The following is a 19,521-nucleotide window of genomic DNA, read 5'->3' on the forward strand; positions in this document are numbered from 1 at the left end:
GTGCGTCACGCGACATGCGCTACACAGACCAAAAAGTTTGAGACGATTTAATAAAAGTTTCACTTTAATAAAATAGTTTCATAAGCAGTAAGTTTTCCGCGTTTTCAAAGATAAACCCGCATAGTTCCCGTTCTAGTAGAATTTCCTCTGTGGAACTATTATAATAATTATGTATTAATCGAAGTTACCCTCTACGTTGCCTGAAGATCTTTATTAAATAAAAAAAATTGCCATGAACTCTTCTTATATATGCAAGTGATCACCAAGTGATCATAGGCATATTTGTATAAATTATACTTATTTAATAAAAAATACGTCTCATCTGGTTATTAGATGGGTGAAGGACGATTTTAATTTGGATCTCGTACTGTTGTATAAATATTCGATTACCAAGCGATATCTCGAGATACGAATTACGAAATATACATCAGTCAGAATCGACATCCGAAATCGAAAATTTAACAATAATTCCAAAAGTTTTCAAACTTCGGTCAAGTGAATGGTACATTGGGACGACAATTAATCTCATTTTGCAACCTTGTCCGCAGTCCGGAACATTGTAAAAATTGCAATTAAATTATTTTTTGCTGTATGGTCGTGAAAAAAATTCCAAAATTTCTGCAAACTCGACACAGATATCGGAAATATATACCAAACGGTTGTATTTTGCAACCTTTTTCATTGGCCGGAACATGTTTATTTATAATTATTTTTAATTCGTGGTCATTTTTTCGAGTAAGGTGGTCTCGGAATAATTACAAAAGTTTTGGAACTTGGTAGCAAACTTCGAAAACATATATTCTGATGCATTTACAAATTTGCAACCTCATTCAGTTTAATAAATAAAAAAAAACATTAATATTCAATATCTAAAGATGTTACGTACACTGAGATTGGTTGCAAATTTAATACGTGATATGAAATATTATATCGAAAACTTCCCCGAGTTTGCAGAACTTTTGAAATTTTTTTCACGTCCATACAGCAAAAAATAATTTAATTGCAGTTCCGGACTGCGGACAAGGTTGCAAAATGAGATTTATTGTCACCCCAATGTACCATTCACTTGACCGAAGTTTGAAAACTTTTGGAATTATTGTGAACTAGCTTCCGCCCGCGACTCCGTCCGCGCGAAAAAATTAAGAAAAATTAAGATTTATTTTTTTTCTACGTATTTTTCCGGGATAAAAAGTATCCTATTTTATGCCCAAGATAATAAGGTATAATTATACCAAGTTTCATCGAAATCGAACCGTTATCTTTCACGTGATGCCTTCACATACAGACAGACAGACAGACAGACAGACGGACAGACAGACAGACAGACAAAAAAATTTTTAATCACATATTTGGGTTTGGTATCGATCCCGTAACTCCCCCTGCTATTTATTTTTTCAATATTTTTAATGTACAGAATTGACCCTTCTACAGATTTATTATATGTATAGATTGATTGTCTTGACTGACTGGAGTAATACGAGATTACGAATTCTTGGATGAAGATTTTATTATCACTGCGATATTTAAATCAGATATATTATAGATTATATTATTTTCTGCTGCCTTAAAGACATCTTAAATCTAAGTGGACAACAAAATAAAAAACAAATATTTCAATAGAGAGAAGTTTATTTGCTTAAACATACATTTCTTATTATTTCTCAACTATCCTAACTGCTCATGATAACACACACATAGTTCATTAAAATTGCATTAAACGTATACAAAAAAAAATATTAATAATACGGTAATAAAATAAAACCATTTCCAAGCTCCCATCGCAAAGGTGTTAATAAAATTCGTTAAACAGGCGGTTTTTTTATTGAGATTGTCATATCCATAAACACCTTTACATTCCTCGTCAATTCTAAAACAGACTTTATTTTCTACATCTCGTGGTCGACATTGAAACAATAAATATGAAATAATTAATAAATATAATATCCATCTGCTCTTGAAATAAAAAAATATACCCTTCAAATTGATCACAGACATTACAGATTATTATTATTATGTAAAATGGTGCAGACTACCAACTAAATATTTTGTATTATATTGAAAGGGATAACAAACGCTAGCTATACATAAGTAGACAAACCTAAAACGCGAATAAAACGTAATCTAAATGAAATGATGACATACTTACTGTTAATAATAACATAGCGAATGAAATGAACCTTACATATAATGGAATAGCATGTTGGAACAACTAATTCCCGTCAAAACTGTAATAAAGAAGAATTTATTACATATTTTTTTTTTTTTTATAAAAAACACTAATAATACGGTTCTCGTGTCCATCAAACCTACCTTCTTCCAGTGCTCTATATTATAATTTCAAAAGATTATCCATTCGTTGTGTATTGAATAATCCAAATACTGATAATAAAAATGCAATACTCCACAATTTTTCTTTCCGAAATTAAGTTAATTTAAACAGACCTGAATTCTACGATGCTAAAATAAAAATGTTGACTGTCACTTCTTTTCATTCTAACAAATCGTTTCTACGATATGTGAATAAAACGTGCTTAATTTAAACGTTAGTACTACGAAACTATTACATATTTTGTTCGTCGTAAAAGCTGCATAACTATTCTACATTATAGAGAAGATATACACTCAAAGCGAAAATTGTCAATTGTATTAGTTTTATATAGATTTTATTGTTACATAGAAGTTGGTGACCAAAAGTTCATTTCGCGTAGTTCCGAAGGTTTCGGTCGGAAGGCTGGCGGTTTCTTGGCTTGGTTTGGTGAATCGCTTGTGATCAATTTTGGATCTTTCATTTTGGGAGACGGACCGAGATTTTCGACGGATTCTGCAAGACTGCCGCCTGTAAATAACATTACTTGCATTAACATAGTGAATATATAGTAAAGTATTCATTTTTTAGAAAACAGGATTAATATAATTTAATCTATATACATACAAGGGTTCTTTATTATAATGGAATGGTAAATTTAAGAAGTCTATAAAAGTGGGGATTCGGAAAAATTATCATTATTCTCATTCAATAATTGGGCATAAAATCGGATCCTTCTTCAAAAAAAGGTTCATTGAGAGAAATACCGAAAAAAAAATATTATCATTAAAATTGATAAAAACAACAACACAAAATGTTACTCACTCTGTAATCTATTCTCAATTATTTCTTCTTCAGCAAGAGTGGACGTGGATGTAGTCAAGTCCTTCTTGAAGCCGAGCAAAGCCATTGTGAGCCAGGAGCGGCCGTGCGAGTCTTCGGAGGGCTCGAAAGGTGATGTGAAATAACTGTAATAGAAGAAATTTACTTTTAAATGGATGTTATATTATTTAATTTATAGGTTTATTGTATTAATGTTTTTAAAAAATAAAGAGTATGACCGATAAGGATCAGGAGAGACCTCGAGAGAGATTATGATTACGCCAGTTTTACTTACTGTACAAATAAATTGTACCAAAGAAATTAAATTAAAGAAAAATGATACTACTTCAGCCACCTTATCCGTTAAAGTAAGCCTTATTCTTTTGGTGTGTTACTAATCTCTAATCTCTATATGTTAGAGTTTCTTAATGTATTAATAATGTATTAGTCAATTCATATCACGATCGATACGTTAATGGGACTCACATTAATATTCATTACGAAAATCTATCTGTGTTAAATTAAATGTTATATATATACACGTGTGTATAATTAAAACACGTGTTATAAAACAATGGCGTTGAGTTACATAAACCCCTTAATTAATAGCCCATTTACAACGCTACATGATGTAATAAAAACACAAAAAGGAGCATGTGTGCCAAGCACACGTGTCAGAAGTGAAACTTCATTGGCAAGATTTAAAGATACCAATATCATCGCTTTACTCCATGACGTGACCGTAGTACCATGACGCGACCTTGAAACTTTACTCTCAACGAGCCTAAAGAAGTTTCACTTCAATTGTACGTCATGCGGTTATAATTTCGCATATAACCATTGTTTTATATATGTCATTGCAAGATTATAAACAACATTTTATTATCTATCTCCGAGATTGTAAAATTTCCAAAATGATAAGATAGAACTAGATATTTCACTTCTGTGTTTTAAATAATCCATAAAAATCCGTTTTTGTTTATCAACATGGCCATTACTATTTTAATATTGTAAACATAAATAGTGAAACTGAATGTAAGATTAACATTTACATTGTAAAAACACCTGGGGTGTCAATATGTACTTGAAGTTGTTATATATTTAGCAAAAGTGATAAATGGTATAAATCTTTGGCATCTTTGCATGTTTATTTTAGTTTTTATACAATGTACAGAATATATAGCTCATTATGTCATTTATATGTAACAATTAGGGAACAACATGTAATATGTATCAACCAAAGCATGTATCAACAACAACAAGAATACAATTAATATCGAAATTCAATCAATCAAATAAAATAATTTTATTCATTTTTTGGACGTTATGGTTAACTTGTTCACATCATACCTCTTGCATTTGTTCTTCGGGCTAGACGGTGTTGAGTGTAACAGTGTACGCAAGCTCTTACAAAAAAAAGATCTATTAGGACTCTATTCCACCCCAAAACCAGTATTGACTGAAGGTAAGAAGTAACAAGAGTTGGCAGAAGTTTTACTTTTGGTCACCGATTATTATATATATTGCGTCTGCTATTGGGACTAGATGGCGGTGAGTGTAGTGGCGTAGTTTGCAAGCTCTTACTCCCACGGCGACAAAAGAAGCTCCCCTATAAGAACTCCAATCCATCCACAACCTGTTTCGGCTGAAGGCAGTAAATGAGATACGGTGGAAGCTCTGCTTTTGATCAACACTCACCGATTATTATACATCTTGCGTCTGCTATTCGGGCTGGATGGCGGTGAGTGTAGTGGCGTAGTGGGCAAGCTCCTACTGCCACGTCGCGCCATCAGGTTGTATCGGCCATCAGAACTTGGACCAACACTTGGCGCGTCCGAGTCCTCCGTTGGCGACGCTACCGTGAAGCCGCGGGGCGAACGAGTCGATACTATCTGATTTGCCACCTGGAATATTAAAATGACGAATTTACTTCATAGTTTATTTATTAAATATTATTTATTGCGTTACAAAAATAAAAATAAAATCATATTAAATAAAGAAAAACTTAACATGCAACAATAAGCGGCTAGGTAGCGACTTCTAATAGGCAATCCTAACGATAAGTTGTATAGCAAGGAATCAATGTAAAGATTAATATATGTATAATATACTAGCGGTCCGCCCCGGCTTCGCCCGTGGTACATATTCACGTTCTCTCTACATAAGAACCATCCTCGTACTTCAAGGAATATAATAAAAAAAGAATTAAAGAAATCAGTTCAGCTGTTCTAAAGTTATGCGCTTACCAACACATTTTGGGATTCATTTTTATATTATAGACTAGCGGTCCGCCCCGGCTTCGCCCGTGATACATGTTTACGTTTTCTCTACATAAGAACCATCCTCGTACTTCAAGGAATATAATAAAAAAAGAATTATCGAAATCGGTTTAGCCGTTCTCGAGTTATGCGCTTACCAACACATTTTGCGATTCATTTTTTTTATAAGAAGATTATGTATATGTTGGATTTGAGTGAGGATTGTGGTAAATGTTAAAAATACTTATGTAATGACGATTCGAAAGTGCTACTAAATAGTAGTCTAATTGAATAAATAAATGTTTGAGTTTGAGTTTGAGTTTGAGTTTGATTCGCTTACGTCTAAAACTTGTCTGTGTTTGCAATTTACTATGTACGTATGTAAATAAGCGCGTTTAAATATACGTATAATGCATGGCGATGTATCTATTTTCTATTATTATTTATTTCCATATTTGGTTCTTGCAGGGAATACTAAATAATTAATTATTAATTATTATGGATATTAAATCAACTCAACCTTAATTAACATGGTAAGGTTTATCAGTTGTTTGTTGTAATAAATATAGTATATACCCAATAACAAAACTATGATAATATTTATCATAGGTACATTTTGAACTAGTGGAACTCTCAACACGTATTTACCAAAAAACACCAAGATGGTATTCGAAAGGAAAGAACATACCATATTATTAAGGCCGTGTACGCGGTCCGTGCGCTGTTTGGCTCAAATATGTGATTTTTCAAACCAGATTGTCCATCAACCACTTATCTTACAAACATATGAATTACTAATAATTTTAGGAAATTTTATTGTCTATATAGTTAGTTAAGAGTTTTTTTCAATTAATACAGTATTTGTGAATACCATTAAGATAACTGAGCCGATGATTACTTGATTTCACTTTTAGTGTCAATTTCGAAGCTAAAAATATCTGAAATTGCTGACAGATCTAACACACATTTTTTTTTAACTAACTGCAAAAATCCTTATTAAAATAGTTAGTTAAAAGATTTTTTTATTTTGGACTCCTAACTTACGAAATTAAAATCCGAACAATGTGAATTTTTTTAGAAATTATAGTCGACAAAATGATTATTTTCACCAAGATATTTGACTTAGTTGAATATAATTTATACATATTGCAATAAAAGAACGTCTTACTTATAAGATTAAATTTAAAAAATCAACTAAGGTACCTCTATTATTTTTCTACAATTTTTTTTAAAGTACTATAAAACACTGCGCGCGACCCGATTAAAATCAGTCGGCAGCGAGCCTTCCCAGAGAGAGGACATGTTGCTCGGCGCTTTCCTGTGGACCTATGCTGTTCATAGTAAAAGGATAGCGCAAGCCGCGATCTATCGTAATAGATCGCGGAGATTTTGACTTGCGTTAAATTGAATAAGCCGTCTTAACAAGAAACTCAGATTCGTAATTTCAATTCGACGCATACTAATAAATAAATGACTAAAATAGTGGTGCATTCATGTTAGAAATAGAACAATGAGCTCGTAAGTACCGTGAGTGCAGTCTAATTGTACCTACTGTAATACCTATGTACATTCACAAATGCATTCAGGTCACATTGGCCTAGTGCGTTCTCAGCTACCGAGAAACGTAGACGTGTTTATCTTTTTTATTAATTAATTAATATAAATTTACGTGTTTATTTCCAATATAATATTATTATTAGGAATATATGACTGATGCAACAAATACCTAAACACACAGTTACCTATATGTATGAGATAAGAAATCCGTGTGAAAGTTCATCAATACACGCATATGACAATCTAACCTTGGCCGTCTAGATGCCGATAGTCGATCCATGTTCGTTATTTTTTAACAACTACAAAGTTTAAACAAAGCAGATTAAGAAACAATGAGATATAGAAGAAATCAAATTAAATAATCTAAATGAATGTTTGGCAAATTGTTAAAATATTGTAATTTATTAGTACAGAAGGATAACAACTCTCCCATTTTTTTTATTTCCTTATTCGTTTCGTCTATGAGTAGTTATTTTGTAGAATGTATATAAATAAATATACAAGAAACCTAATAAATTCAAACAGCCATATTCGATCAAGCGAACTAACCTTGAGTACAGAATTGCCACAGGCCGCTCCCTCGCCTTTGAAACCATCGTCCGTGCCCGCCGGTTTAGGCTTTGAATTTAGCGGATTAACTGGAAATAAAACATATTTATATACCTAGTAACAAAAAGAATCATACAAAAGTACAATATACTGCAGTATAACACTGACCTACTTAACTGCTAGAAAGATTATTATTTCAAGTCAAATAACGCTGATTACAAAATACAAATCCTAATCATGATTAAAAAAATAGACGAATGAATATCCGCATAGCTAGACCGAGTCTATATTAAGAAGTGACTGCATTGTTCTATAAAGCCTGCGCCATGCTAGTTGCTACCTAACAAGCAAATTGCCCTTCATGCAGTGTCAATAATCTTACGAGTACTTTTTTGACCGATATTCTTAAAACCCGATTGACGAGAATTCTAAATGTCACGGAAGACGAGCCCACAAAGAAAATCGTTGTAGATCGTTAGTGGATTTGAGAATTATAATGTTCAAATAATTTATTGGATAAACAAATACATAGTTAATATTGTAAAACTAAGAATTGAATTTAGTCGTTTTAAAACTAATATTGCTCAAATTTGTATAGGGCCGATATTCGAATAGATAGAACTTGCGGATTATAAGCTTATATCAAACGGACAATCTATGAGCTTATAGACTAGTAATTTTGGCTCAGTGGCATCAATTGCACTGGAAAGCGGGTCAAATCAAATCGTACAATCAAATGACACTCCGACTGCAGTTATTATATCTTGGACACCGTTCAAAATATTCAGGCCACTTAATGTGTATAGTCACGAAAACTATGAAACACTTTGTTTACAAATAGGTAGATTAAGATTGAATATTCAAGACGTATATGGTTTATTCCATTATGACATGTTATTCTACGTGTTTGTTACATCACAATATTATCGTCGAGGGAAAAGGACAAGCCGTTTATTGCTTGTTAGCGTTCGTTGTTTTTGTTTACATCAACGAAGCGGTGTGTTGTTGATATAATTAGAATACAAAGAATTTATATGGACAAATCCAGATGCTTAGGGCATGAATACATAGAGGAACATAAGGAATGTTAAATGAAATCATAAAAAATCACACATTTTGAAGAAATGTATTTGTTGGTTGCCATTTCGAGGTTCATATATAATTTGCAAAATAATTTTTTAATCGATATGCGTAACTCATTCGAGTACGACCTACCTTACTGTGCGTCAAACGTGAATTTTCACGATGTGTTAAGAGAAAGTATTATCATTTGTATCTTGTCCAAAATGACTCAAGATTCTTGAGTCATTTTGAATACTCTTTCAGCACTGAAAGTTCCTCTTTCTTTACAGTTAAAGTTGATTGGCTCATATTAAAGATTTTATACAAATTCCAATGTGTTTATATATACATATAATTATGTATTTTAATATAAAATAGAATGCAAATCATTTATTAAACTCCGGATGTATCTAAATTACCTAAATTCAATAACCGATAATGACATCGTTTTAAGAGTACACCATTAATAATTATACCTATTAAAAGATAATTGTAACAGCACATTAGCCTAAAGATTAAATTTATCATTTTGTAATAATTGGTCCATATGTGATTTAAAACTTAAAGATAGATATTATATTTATATAATTATGTACCTAATACAACAAAATTAGTTTATATTTTAAATTATGAGTTAACAATCAGAATAAATGATATCAGACATCATGTTTCAATGAAACCAATTTAAGAAAAAAAATAAAAAAACTTATTAGTGAATTACCTGCAGTGTTGATGGGAGCAATGCCGTGCAGCACATCTTGACAGGGCTTCGTGTGTTTGGACCAATCCCGCTCCTTAATACTGTTGAACGCGGCCGTCAATTCGCTCTGCTGTTCATTGCTAATCTTCGGTAATTCATTATCAATCTTTGGCTTTCCAAACAGAACGTCCGGTTTTGGGTAGCGAATGTAGAATGAATCCTCTGGCGCTGGCGGCGATGTGGAAAATGGTTCAAATTCTCTGCAAACAAAGAACCGTTTATTAACAAACAAAAACTTACACATTATTGGAATATCTCTGTCGTAGGCGCTTTGTATACCTACATATTTGAATTAAACACAATATTATTTCAATTTAAGACAAGTATGCTTAAACCCAGCTACAATGGTCATGCACTAAAGATAATATTTGACCGGTTGCTCTATTTTATTTAATTTATAGTTTATTATGTACATAATACATTAGACATATTGGTTCCACTTTAATTAAACTACGTCAGAGCGAACAACGTTAGTTAAATTTATTTTACTCACAATATTAAACTATTAAAGTTATTAAAACGTATCAAGAGATTCCTACGTTTCATTGTTGAACGGTTCACACAAAAATATTAAATATTCACTGGATTACTTATAGGAGTAATGCCATATGAAGTCGAAACGTTAACTAAGAGCTGTGTAAATTCTATAACACTTTTATGCTGCTCTGACAACGTTTAGTTTGTAGAACTTATATATCTTATCAAGATAGTATTACGAGTAGGCAGCAAAAACAAAAATAACACGTTGACGTCACGTAGAGCGGACCAATCGCACTTGTTCATAAGCGCACTCCCTCGAACGAGAAAGCACATGACAACTGTGACGTTATATACAGAGGTCAAAGGCAGGGAAAAATTTGCTTGAATTAAACATCGATTTAATAGAATTATTCGAGCTCGTCTTGGCACGACTGAGACATTCGTGCACGAGCCAAAAATGAGTTGCCCCTAACATAAGTGTTCGCACAATAGTGTGCTTTATTATCTTTATAAATAACTAGATTGGCGACCTTACAAGACCTCCAGGATTTTCTGCTGATAATAATTATTATAATAAGTTTTAAATTCATTATCTTATACACAATTCGCGAATCGTAAACAAAGAGCGATAAAGCGTGAGCTACGTGGGGTGTTGCACTATCAAAATAAATAATATTTACTTTATCGGTAGGTTTTCACAAGTTTTGTTACTGAGCGCAAATTCACAATAAAACCGCGCCTACGTGTGGTGACTCGTGAGTTGTAAAAATTCAAAACAAATATGAGGATACATTCAAACAAATAAAAAATGTTGACAGCGAAACTATTATGCACTGCTTGGATTGTTATCAAATCAAGAAAAACTTCAGTTATCAACACAATATGGTTATCGACGAAAACATGCCATTTAAAAAAAAGAAAGTTCTGTTATCGATTGATAACAATTTCATGATTGGATCCATTTTTGCAAAAAGAATTATTTGCCTATGCTCGCGTGCAGTGGTTTTTCATGGTCGAGCTTTTTTAGGCACTTAATCAGAAGTACCATGCTCTTTTAAATAAACTGTAGCATTGAATATCTTTTTATCGAACACTCTAAATGATTTGCTATTTTCCTGTAACTCCAGTTTTTGTCAAAATGTAAACTTAAAATTATTTTTCTTGTTGATGGGTCACAAATCTTACTTTTACCCATTTATACTGCAAAGCAATTTTCAGAAACTTTTAGATGGAATGTTTAAAAAACGGTGCAAATATTTGTAGAAGAAAAAAATATTGGCGGCATTTCAACAGGTTTTGACTTTGGAACACTCGAACCATGCTGTTTCTAATTTGTTGTCCAGACTGAAAATACTCGGAAATCAGACTTCACTTAAAGTTGTTTAATTTTATTAATTTAAGCTAACGTTTGATTAAAATTAAGCAATTTCTTATAAAACTAGATAAACGGGTGTTCTATTACATATGAAATAATGCTTAATCTCTAATACGTTAATACACAAAAGTAAATAAATTTGATGACTACTTCATCCTGTTACGTGTTTCTAATTAAACGTCCACCACTGTATGTGTCGTGGCCATATCGTAGATTTGCTCATTTCATGAAATGGCCAACATAGTTTGATCAGATCGTTAAATCGTCAACGTTTCACGATTTGGTCATCGACATTTGGCCAGATCTTAGAGAGTCCATAAAACATTAAAAAATTCAGAATATTTTAAGAACTTTTTTATTGTCATTTAAGTTAGTGCCGCGGTAGCGCCGGCGAATACCAGAAGCGAATGGTTTTTTCAATAGAAAACAGTTAGGTTAGGTTAGACTTTAATAAACAACGCACGAGCCGAGCGAGCAAAGCGAGCGTGCCGCGGCAGCGGCCGGTGAGTGCCAGAAGCGAATCGCTTTTTAAAAAAGAAACAAAAATGGTCGCATTTCGTGAAATGGCCATCCACGTTTGGCCAGATCGACGATCTGGCCAAATGTGGATGACCAAATCGTGAAACGTTGACGATTTAACGATCTGGCCAAACTAAATTGGCCATTTCATGAAATGAGCAAATCTACGATATGGCCACGACATGAGTATGTTCAAATGGCGTGGTATTTTTTTGTGAATAAACTATTTATCTTTCGTAAACAAATCCTTATCGTAAGAAGTACAAAAATATTATCGCAAATTTCTAATTACTACTATGGAAAATGCCTAGGTCGATTAAAACAATTCTACGGAACACTTACTCTGCCACTAATTATACCAATATTGTTTACATTTCACAATATTGCATAACTAATTTCAATAATACGGAACCCTAATTCTAACAAAAGAAATAAACATGTTCAACGTCTTTCGCTGTGACGTGTAATCACGATTGATTGACCGTGACTTCACACCTGGTACGAATTTAGAAAACAAATAATCTTTATCAATAGTTACCTAAAATCCAACGATAAAAATAAATAATACAGGAAAAGCATTTTATGGAATTTAATGTAGGTTTATTCATGGATCAAATTCAGAAGTCATTTCTAAGAGCTAGCGCGCAAGAGCAACTTTTGTCTCCGCAACTATTTTGTCTCTCCCATCAACTCTATAGGAAGTTGCGTCGCTACGTGCGCGCACTTTCTTACTAGCCCATATACCTAGTAGATGGGAGAGACAAAATAGTTGCGGAGACAAAAGTTGCCCTTGCGCGCTAGCTCTAATAAATTCCCTATAACAAGCAACAGAGCGAGGTCCGATTGACATTATTAGAACGATACAACAAGAACTTACGATTATATACCTATATGCGCAGCAACCAAATTATTGACTTATCAATTTAGCACACATGCATCATGAAACACATCATCAACAATAATTATGATATGACGTCACTGGTACCTTCCTTGTTATATTTTAGATAAGGTCATATTATGAAGCCTTTCGTAATATAGATACCTACCAACATTCCTTATGAAGTTGCCCAACTTTTAACCTTGCATATTTCACCTAACACATGTCATGCAGGGCTTTAGTTGAAAATGAAAATCTATTGTGTTGTGGTCTCATTGGGCCGCTCGGTGGTCAATGGGTTAATTATTGCGCGTGCGCTTTGTTTAATTATTTCTAATCAATAGGTCTATGTGATGATTTAGTCACAAAATTAATATGTTACTAAAAATTTTATCTCATAGCACAGAATACTTAATAGTTAGTAGCTACTCATAGTGTATTTACACATTCATGCGAATAGTGAGGTGATTAACCAATACGCATGTAAACACCGTCGCTATTCACCTTGCGTTTAGCGTATTCGTGTTATGTGCGAATATTCGTACGCAAATCGAAGGGTACGAATGGCTAACGCGAACTGAACTACATGAATAGTGTGAACAGTTTTTCACGACGACACTCACAATGTTATGTTCAGTTTAGGATATGAATTTTTTGTTGAGTGACGAGGTGAATGCCAAACATGAATGGGTAAATACAATATTAAATGTAATATAAATATGCATTTAAAAACTTGCAGAAGTCTGCTTTTACTACTCATATGTATTATAATGAAATATAAATCTATAGACATATTTATTTATGTAGGTAAAAATATGTACATAATATAAACAACATAAAAATAATTAACATTAAAATACTCACTTGACAGGTTTTGTTTTCATCCACACAGGAAGAGTAAATCCATCCCGTATCTCTGGGTCACTTGAAGCCATTGTTGCAAAAAATGATTTTAAATAACAAATGAAAATATAAAAATATTTATAAAGAATGCCTTAGTGTATAAAGCAAGAAATCAACTGATAGTACACAAAAAATATAAGTCTAGGTGTGTTTTATCTTGAGCAGTGCTGATAACACTGATTTAAGTGTGACATGTAGCAGATATAATAAGAAATATAATGATAATAAAATATATAATATTAAACTAAAACAATAACTAATGCAACACTCAAGACACCCTTTGAGAAGCGCTTGACTTCAAACAGAGAGTTGGTGAAGGCATCTGAAACAAAATCCATAATAAAGTAGGTATTATGTTTATTTTCGGTAAAACTGTACAGTGTCCAGAATTATGGAGGAATTGATCAACATTCCTGCATTTTGTATAATATATAATATTATATGCAATAACGGAATTTATACTTATACATGTTTAACTACATTATATGCATTCTGTGCATGTCTAGTAAAAAGGTAAAGTAGGTAGGTACCTAGGTATAGGTAATTTTTACAATTATTATCAAACGTTTTGTGTCATACGTAATTTAACCAATCGTTAAACGCAAATTAAATAGGTACCATGCCATTGCCATCTCCCCTGAGTATTTATGTTCTGTGCATACCATTGCCTAGTGTTACAGACATTGTACATGTGACCTTAACAAATAACATTACTACAACGAACAAGCAAATGTTCGTAGATGAGTTCGACAGTTATCATTTTTTATGTTCTTTGTTATTTAAAGTTACGTTTAAAAGATACTTACAGTTTTAAGAGTTTCTGTACAAATAAGATTGAACATTTTACAGGAACACAAGACACTACAAACAAACTCAGTCTGCGAATAAAAATAAAATCCAAGATGGCAAACCGCAAAAGCTAATATTTTGTAAAATGACAGCTGTTGACACTTGACAGAACCACGAATGCAATAGAATTGTCCATTCACAGTACTACTACGCGAAGGCAGCCATTCCAATATTACTTCCGCTAACTAACTGTTAATCAATATGTCTCACTCATTTTAATTGTAGGGTAATAACTCTAAAATAAAAGATTTATTTTATAGCCATTTTACACACTCGGAAAGTGTGTACACTGTGTCTTGCAAAAGATATCGTGAACGCGCTCGCGGTCGCGAAGTTGACTGTTGATATGTTGCTAGCACAGTTGCTAGGGCCTAGGACGTTGCTAGCTGCATTACTTGATTACTTGCTCTGTGGCTAGCTATGGTTGCTAGTTAAAAATTTATGCACGACAAAAAAACGTGATACATACGGATCGTACTGGATCGTAGTAGGTAGGTACCTTCACCTTAACTACCAAGAACCTACTAAATATTGACAAATGACAATGACATTGTCATAATCACAAAATTTTCATTTTCAAAAAGCCAAGACTTGATTGATCACCGTATTTGTACAAAAATAAAATAATTCGGTAAATATTAGTTTTCCCTGGGTCTATATATATATTTTAAAGGCTTCAGAATATATCAAATTGAAATAAATGATAAGAATTTATAAAAGCTTTTGTTTCTTATATTATTTTTACGTTCGAAGCAATGGCTAATCAAGAGCCCACCGATTTGGATTGGGTGCAATTGCGCCGTGAGATGGGTACAGTACCACTGGGGGAAACAACTAAAGAAAAATTTGTGAGAAAGTTTCAAGAAAATCCATTTGTACCTTTAGGTAAATATATTTCTTATAGAATATTATGGTTCATAGGGGTATAAAAGTACCTCGGGACAATATGTTGTAACACTTTATTTGTTTTATATTATGTAATTTTATCCTTCTAGGTTGTGCAGCAACAGCAGGTGCATTAACTTATGGCTTATGGTGTTTTAGAAATGGAAAAACACAAATGTCCCAAACCATGATGAGGATGCGAATTTTGGCCCAAGGGTTTACCATTACAGCTCTGGTTGTTGGAGTGGTAATGACGGCTGGAAAAACAATAAAATAATTGTACATTTATAAATAAATCAAAATATTTTAACTTTTCTTGTAATAAATAAATGCTGTTGTAGTAGATAATTAATAGGTATAATTTTTTATTAATTTATAGGTAATTAAAACATAAATGCATAAATCACGAATAATGATTAGTTTTTACTTCACACTCTCAGTGCCCTGCGGTTTTACCCGCATTGTTCCGCTTCTGTTGCTCTTAGCGTGATGATATATATATAGCCTTCCTCGATAAATGGGCTATCTAACACCAAAATAATTTTTCAAATCGGACCGGTAGTTTCTATGATTAGTGTGTTCAAAAAAACGAAACTCTTCAGCTTTATAATATTAGTATAGATTACCTAGGTACATAAACAGTGCCCAACTGCACCTGTTGAGCAATGATAGTCCTCAGGGATCACATAGACATCTAATGGTGAATTAAAAATAGTATTTTATTGTTATTAAAATGAGAATTTGATATTGGTCTAGTAGTTGACGAGTTTAGCATGTTCAAATTAACTCTACAGCTTCTATATCAGCTATTTTAACTCTATTCAGCTTTTTATAACTGTTACATGAGGACCCATAGCATTTTATAATATTGTGCAATAACAGTGCAGTTGCAAATATATACAAGTTTTAAATACCTATACATAGTAGTATAGTAGTAGTATAGTTTTGAGATGTTGATGAACAAATAATCAAAAAGTATGAATATTAGAGTACCTATATAAAATTAAATATGTAAGTAGTAATAGTAGTAGTAGTAGTCCCCAAAAAGAATACAAAATACTGGTAGTCCCCTTCGTGCGCGAGACCGACTCGCACTTGGCCGGTTATATATATTTTTACCGCACCGCATTATCTAGTAAAAAATATGTATGTACTACAGTGTACTACCTACAATATTCATGCAAATGGAAACTCACTGAACGGATTTTGAAAATACTATAAATTGACGTAGCACGTAGGTACCTAATTTTAATAGCTTAAGATAAAATAATACGAAATACTTGATTTTCGCGCGGGTGATATAGTACAGATAGTACGATTCAAACTCCAATTCAAACTTTGTGCGGGTCGGATTGGATCGTACGATATAATATCATAGATCAAGAAAAACTATCTAATATGCTTTCTCATTCAACGATGATAACATCGTACATAACTGTAATTTGCTTTCGATATTATTAATTTACATATTTCATAGCTAAATTTATATTCAAGCAGATGCTGGAACTGCTGGTACCTTGCACAGAGCAAGTAGTACCTTGCTGCACAGATTAGGTAATAGTCCTTGCTGGAAGTTGGAACTTGGCTGGAACCACGGGCTGGAACTCACTCATCTCAGATTTATGAAAGCCGAAGTGTCAACACTCAACGTCAACGTCAAAAATTAATAACAATTATTGTATTGTCATTTTCCACCCTTCGAAAAATTGAATTGAATTGAATTGTCATTATTAATTTGTCATTTGTTTGTCATAGGATGGGACTGCATTTCGTATTTACTACTTTATTTTCGTTTATCCCTGTGGTTTATTCTATCTGCAATCATAAAAACGATGAAAAGAAGAGAAATTAAAAGAGGTTTTTAAATGAATTGTGGAAAACAAAATCTCTTCTAAATCGGGGTTAGAAAGATTCTTAAATCTTACCACTTATTCTATAACTGTTTATAAATAACAATAGAAATTAACTATTATATATTTAGCTCATTCGTCGTTTTTAATCTTCCAGTAATATAGTTACATAGGATTATGAATGGTTTTATAGCTGTACACTGTGGTAAGTCAAGTAAATATTTGTTTATTTTCGTTTATTAAATAAGGGCCAATAGTTTCATTGAAAATTGTTAACTTCAAGGTGCTGGATACCATAGTGATACTTTAAGGAAAGACTATCAAAAAACTTGCTATACAGCATGCAGAAAAGCTGGACAAGCTCTTAATGAAGGAGGAAATGCAGTTGATGCTGTAGAAAAAGCTATAGTTGGTATGTTATGTTTATTCTGAATGTTAAGTTATATCATTTTCAATATATGTAATTTATTACCTACTTTGAATAAATTGTTTTTAAAAATGTAATAATATTGCTTATAATTTTTTATCAACATTTATAGTGTGCACTGAATAGATATTGAAAAACTTTTCAGAGTTGGAAAATAGTTCACTAACTAATGCTGGCTATGGATCAAACTTAAGCTGGGATGGCTTAGTAGAATGTGATGCTTCAATTATGAATGGACAAACCTTACACTTTGGTGCCTGTGGAGCTGTATCAAATGTATGGAATCCAATAAAATTAGCTAAACAATTGTGTATTAAGCAATGTGACAACCTCTCCCTTGGTAGAGTGCCACCTTGTATACTAACTGGGAAAGGAGCCCGCACATGGGCAGAAAGAATGGGCTTGGAAATTGTTGATGACAAAAAAATGATATCAGCCAGAGCCTTTCGCAACTTCAAACACTGTAAAAGGAAATTGAAGAGATACTCTCTACAAAATGATGTTAGATTCAGTCCTTTGGACACAGTTGGGGCAATTTGTGTGGATTCTAATGGAGTTGTTGCAGCTGGAGCTAGTTCAGGAGGTGTATCTCTAAAGCATGAAGGTAGAGTTGGTCAGGCAGCTTCTTTTGGCAGTGGTGTGTGGGCAGTCATGAGTAGAGATGGAATAAAACCCTCAGTAGCTTCATGTACTTCAGGATGTGGAGAGCATCTTATTAGAACCCAACTAGCTAAAAACACAGCAGAGAGCTTGTTTGAATCATCACCAGTATTAAGCTTAGACAAATGTTTAAAGGAAAAGTTTTTGGAATCACCTTTCCTTTGGGATATACCAGAAAGGCTGGGAGGAGCTTTAGCATTATCATTCAATCCTGAAATAGGAGAAGGAGAACTGTTATGGGGTCACACAACTAAGACAATGTGCATTGGATATATGTCTACAGAGATTGCTAAACCAAAGGTAAATTAATGAATCCATTACAACATCAGAACATTTTCATAGTTATCAAATTTTTTTATGGAATAGATAACAATGTTTAAGGTGAAATAAGAAGTAACACACTAAAACAGTAATAAAAATTAGTTCATTTCTTTAGTAATGACAATTCTTTTTTTCAGTGTATTATCTCTTACTTGCCAGCAAAAGTAGAACCTGGACGCAAAGCTGTAGTCTCTGGATTACCATTTAAAGTTCCCATACAACCATGCCCTGTTTTGCAGTGGGAAATCAAGACTGAACATCACTCAAATGGATCTCTTTGATATTGGCTTATAAACTTTAAATTCAAGCAGTCACTGCCATGAATCATCTCATTAAATAAAAGTATTATTATCAATTATTATTGACATTATGTTTGCCCATTCAGTTACTATTTTTGAAGGGTTCTATAATAGCTTAGTCTCAATGTGATATGTAGTAATTTTATGAAGCTTTAAAATATGATTCATTTTTATACAAAGTACAACATGCTTATACCTTTAAAATATAAAATTGCAATACAACATAGGACTGTGTTAAATTAAATTAATAACTGCCAATATACATCTTTCATTTAAATCCCTATTACAAATTTAGAACAACAAGTGATTAACAGAGTAAAACTAAAAAAACTTTAATAAAAAAGTGAGAGGTTCGAATCTGGTATGCAAATATTTAAATCTATACTAATATTATAAAGCTGAAGAGTTTGTTTGTTTGTTTGAACGCGCTAATCTCTGGAACTACTGGTCCGATTTGAAAAATTCTTTCGGTGTTAAATAGGTCATTTATCGAGGAAGGCTATAGTCTATATATTATCACGCTACGACCAACAGGAGTGGAGCCACGGGGGTGAAACCGCGCGGAGCAGCTAGTATACAATATGTGACATGAAAGGTAAAGTTTTCAAATAAAAGGCCTAAAATTCAATTTAATTGTTTTTATTTTATAAGACAGTGCTATAAGTAAGTAAATTCGGTGAGAGACAATAATTAAGTACAGATTAAGTAGGTATTTATTATTTAACGACACTGTAATTGATTAGATGATATTTTATTATGTTAC

At 32.7% G+C, this 19,521-nt stretch overlaps 3 protein-coding genes across 3 annotated transcripts; 2 read left to right on the forward strand and 1 right to left on the reverse strand.

Moving 5' to 3' along the window:
• Nucleotides 1-1,611: 1,611 nt before the first annotated feature.
• Nucleotides 1,612-14,415, reverse strand: LOC123696573. Its single transcript, XM_045642835.1, has 7 exons — nt 14,274-14,415; nt 13,429-13,789; nt 9,275-9,513; nt 7,492-7,580; nt 4,826-5,031; nt 3,131-3,273; nt 1,612-2,836 (listed from the first exon to the last, which is right to left on the reverse strand). The coding sequence occupies exons 2-7, from the start codon at nt 13,497-13,499 to the stop codon at nt 2,670-2,672; spliced, it is 915 nt and encodes a 304-aa protein (XP_045498791.1). The 5' UTR covers nt 13,500-13,789; nt 14,274-14,415; the 3' UTR covers nt 1,612-2,669.
• Nucleotides 14,416-14,829: 414 nt separating this feature from the next.
• LOC123696585 (HIG1 domain family member 2A, mitochondrial) lies at nt 14,830-15,553 on the forward strand. Its single transcript, XM_045642861.1, has 3 exons — nt 14,830-14,947; nt 15,070-15,201; nt 15,312-15,553. Exons 2-3 carry the CDS (start codon nt 15,072-15,074, stop codon nt 15,476-15,478), a joined length of 297 nt encoding a protein of 98 aa, XP_045498817.1. The 5' UTR covers nt 14,830-14,947; nt 15,070-15,071; the 3' UTR covers nt 15,479-15,553.
• A 1,356-nt stretch (nt 15,554-16,909) lies between these two features.
• On the forward strand, nt 16,910-19,030 carry LOC123696569 (threonine aspartase 1). The gene is made up of 5 exons (XM_045642829.1): nt 16,910-17,102; nt 17,209-17,256; nt 17,335-17,463; nt 17,624-18,438; nt 18,597-19,030. Exons 2-5 carry the CDS (start codon nt 17,229-17,231, stop codon nt 18,738-18,740), a joined length of 1,116 nt encoding a protein of 371 aa, XP_045498785.1. The 5' UTR covers nt 16,910-17,102; nt 17,209-17,228; the 3' UTR covers nt 18,741-19,030.
• Nucleotides 19,031-19,521: the final 491 nt, after the last annotated feature.

This window comes from Colias croceus, chromosome 13, assembly GCF_905220415.1.
Source record: "Colias croceus chromosome 13, ilColCroc2.1".
Taxonomy (NCBI): Eukaryota; Metazoa; Arthropoda; class Insecta; order Lepidoptera; family Pieridae; genus Colias; species Colias croceus.

Bases quoted from the DNA above. Each gene is read 5' to 3' on its own strand.
- LOC123696573 (XM_045642835.1), bottom strand. From the start codon at position 13,499: ATGGCTTCAAGTGACCCAGAGATACGGGATGGATTTACTCTTCCTGTG. The intron at 3,274-4,825 runs GTGAGTGTTGAT...CTTCTATTACAG, and splicing joins CGCAAGATGTATAATAATCG to TTATTTCACATCACCTTTCG. The intron at 2,837-3,130 runs GTGAGTAACATT...TGTTATTTACAG, and splicing joins AATTGAGAATAGATTACAGA to GCGGCAGTCTTGCAGAATCC.
- LOC123696585 (XM_045642861.1), top strand. From the start codon at position 15,072: ATGGCTAATCAAGAGCCCACCGATTTGGATTGGGTGCAATTGCGCCGT. The intron at 15,202-15,311 runs GTAAATATATTT...TTATCCTTCTAG, and splicing joins AAATCCATTTGTACCTTTAG to GTTGTGCAGCAACAGCAGGT.
- LOC123696569 (XM_045642829.1), top strand. From the start codon at position 17,229: ATGAATGGTTTTATAGCTGTACACTGTG. The intron at 17,257-17,334 runs GTAAGTCAAGTA...GTTAACTTCAAG, and splicing joins TTTTATAGCTGTACACTGTG to GTGCTGGATACCATAGTGAT. The intron at 17,464-17,623 runs GTATGTTATGTT...AAAACTTTTCAG, and splicing joins TGTAGAAAAAGCTATAGTTG to AGTTGGAAAATAGTTCACTA.